This window comes from Brassica napus, unplaced genomic scaffold, assembly GCF_020379485.1.
Source record: "Brassica napus cultivar Da-Ae unplaced genomic scaffold, Da-Ae ScsIHWf_1459;HRSCAF=2050, whole genome shotgun sequence".
Classification (NCBI taxonomy): domain Eukaryota; kingdom Viridiplantae; phylum Streptophyta; class Magnoliopsida; order Brassicales; family Brassicaceae; genus Brassica; species Brassica napus.
The window spans coordinates 388,849-390,273 of record NW_026014872.1 but is presented as its reverse complement, the minus strand read 5'-3'; the positions used below and the strand labels follow the sequence as shown (position 1 = coordinate 390,273).

The 1,425-nt window shown below is 33.8% G+C and overlaps 1 protein-coding gene across 1 annotated transcript; it reads left to right on the top strand.

Annotated features, from left to right (window-relative positions):
* The first annotated feature begins 388 nt into the window (after nucleotides 1-388).
* Nucleotides 389-1,186, top strand: LOC106385320. The gene has a single exon (XM_013825249.3). The coding sequence runs from the start codon at nucleotides 453-455 to the stop codon at nucleotides 954-956; it is 504 nt and encodes a 167-aa protein (XP_013680703.2). The 5' UTR covers nucleotides 389-452; the 3' UTR covers nucleotides 957-1,186.
* The last annotated feature ends 239 nt before the right edge of the window (nucleotides 1,187-1,425 follow it).

Below are 1,425 nucleotides of genomic sequence, written 5' to 3'. Positions count from 1 at the left end.
TCAATTGTCAACATGTATATCAAAGTTAGATACTCTATAATATAAATTGAAAATTTGTATGTAATTTATAAATTTATATTTAAGTAAAAATCACATTAAAACCAAAATTCGTTAGACATATATTGTTAATCCGCACGACTGTCATTTTAGTATATAAACAATGATAATTTCGTAAGAAGTCATGTGTTTTACCGATTTTCAAATAAAGCAATATCACACGTTAAATCAATACTATTTTAAAAGTTTTACTCGAGATAAATAGTCTGATATTTTCAAATACTGTACGGCGTTTTCTAACTAATAAAAAACCATGGTCCCTAAGTTCATTTTTTTCTTTAATATAAGGAAGAGCTTACTGGGGACAATTCACCAAACTCAAAGAAGACGACAGAATTAATAAACGAAAACAGGCCTGCTTCTCGACTTCAGAGTTACAAGAAGAAAACAGAAAGATGGTGCTTGGAAGCTCCATCTCCAACACAAGAAAATTCTTCCAAAAAACTATCGACAACGTCAAATCATTTTTCTCCAACAATGCTACCTATCACAAACTACCTAAAACACCTAATAACATTTCCATCAACGATCATCATCATCAAAACCCAAATAACATCATATCATCATCATCGACATCATCCATACATAAGCAGTTACAGCCTAAATCCAGAGACTATGTGACCAAAAACAGAGTTCTGACTCAACCACCGAGAAGAGGAGACAGAGATGAGACACTCTTTTCCAAACCAAAGGTTGAGCTTGTTCTCCTAAAGCTACAAGAGATGGAGGCGATAATGAATGCTGATATAATAAATGATGAGGAACATGTCTTAGATGTTCGGGAGTTCCTCGATTGCTACTCTCGCCTTCGTTGCGCTGCTTACATCGATGTGGTTGAGAAGTTTTTTATGGAGGTCTACTCTGATTTGTTTAGCCCTCAACCTCTCGAGCACAACTGATGGATATTCTGATATGATGATCTGTCTTCTTTATTTTATTTTATTTTTTGCTTGTCATTTTTTTTTTAACTTCATGATCTTATTCCCTGTTGTGTGGCTGTATTTTACTGGTTTTATTTTTACTCTATTTTATGTTTCTTATGACTTGTAATAATGATAAAAACAATTTGCTTAAAGTTGTTCGAGTTATGATCATTCTATAAGATCATAATAAGGACTTATGTTGGTTACTTTGGATGGTTGCTTTGGCCTTTCTTTATCTCGATGGGGAACAGTACCAGTCTGTTACAGCATTTAAAAGTAAAATGGTGGGAATGGGATCACACGTTGGTTGAGGAGGGAAAAATGGGGCTTGATATTAGCTCTAGCTGGGAGTTTCCACATGTCTTTATTCATGGTGGTATGTAATCGAGAGGTGTACTTAATGAGACATATTGACATATACTATGGCATAAAAATTGGTAAAATT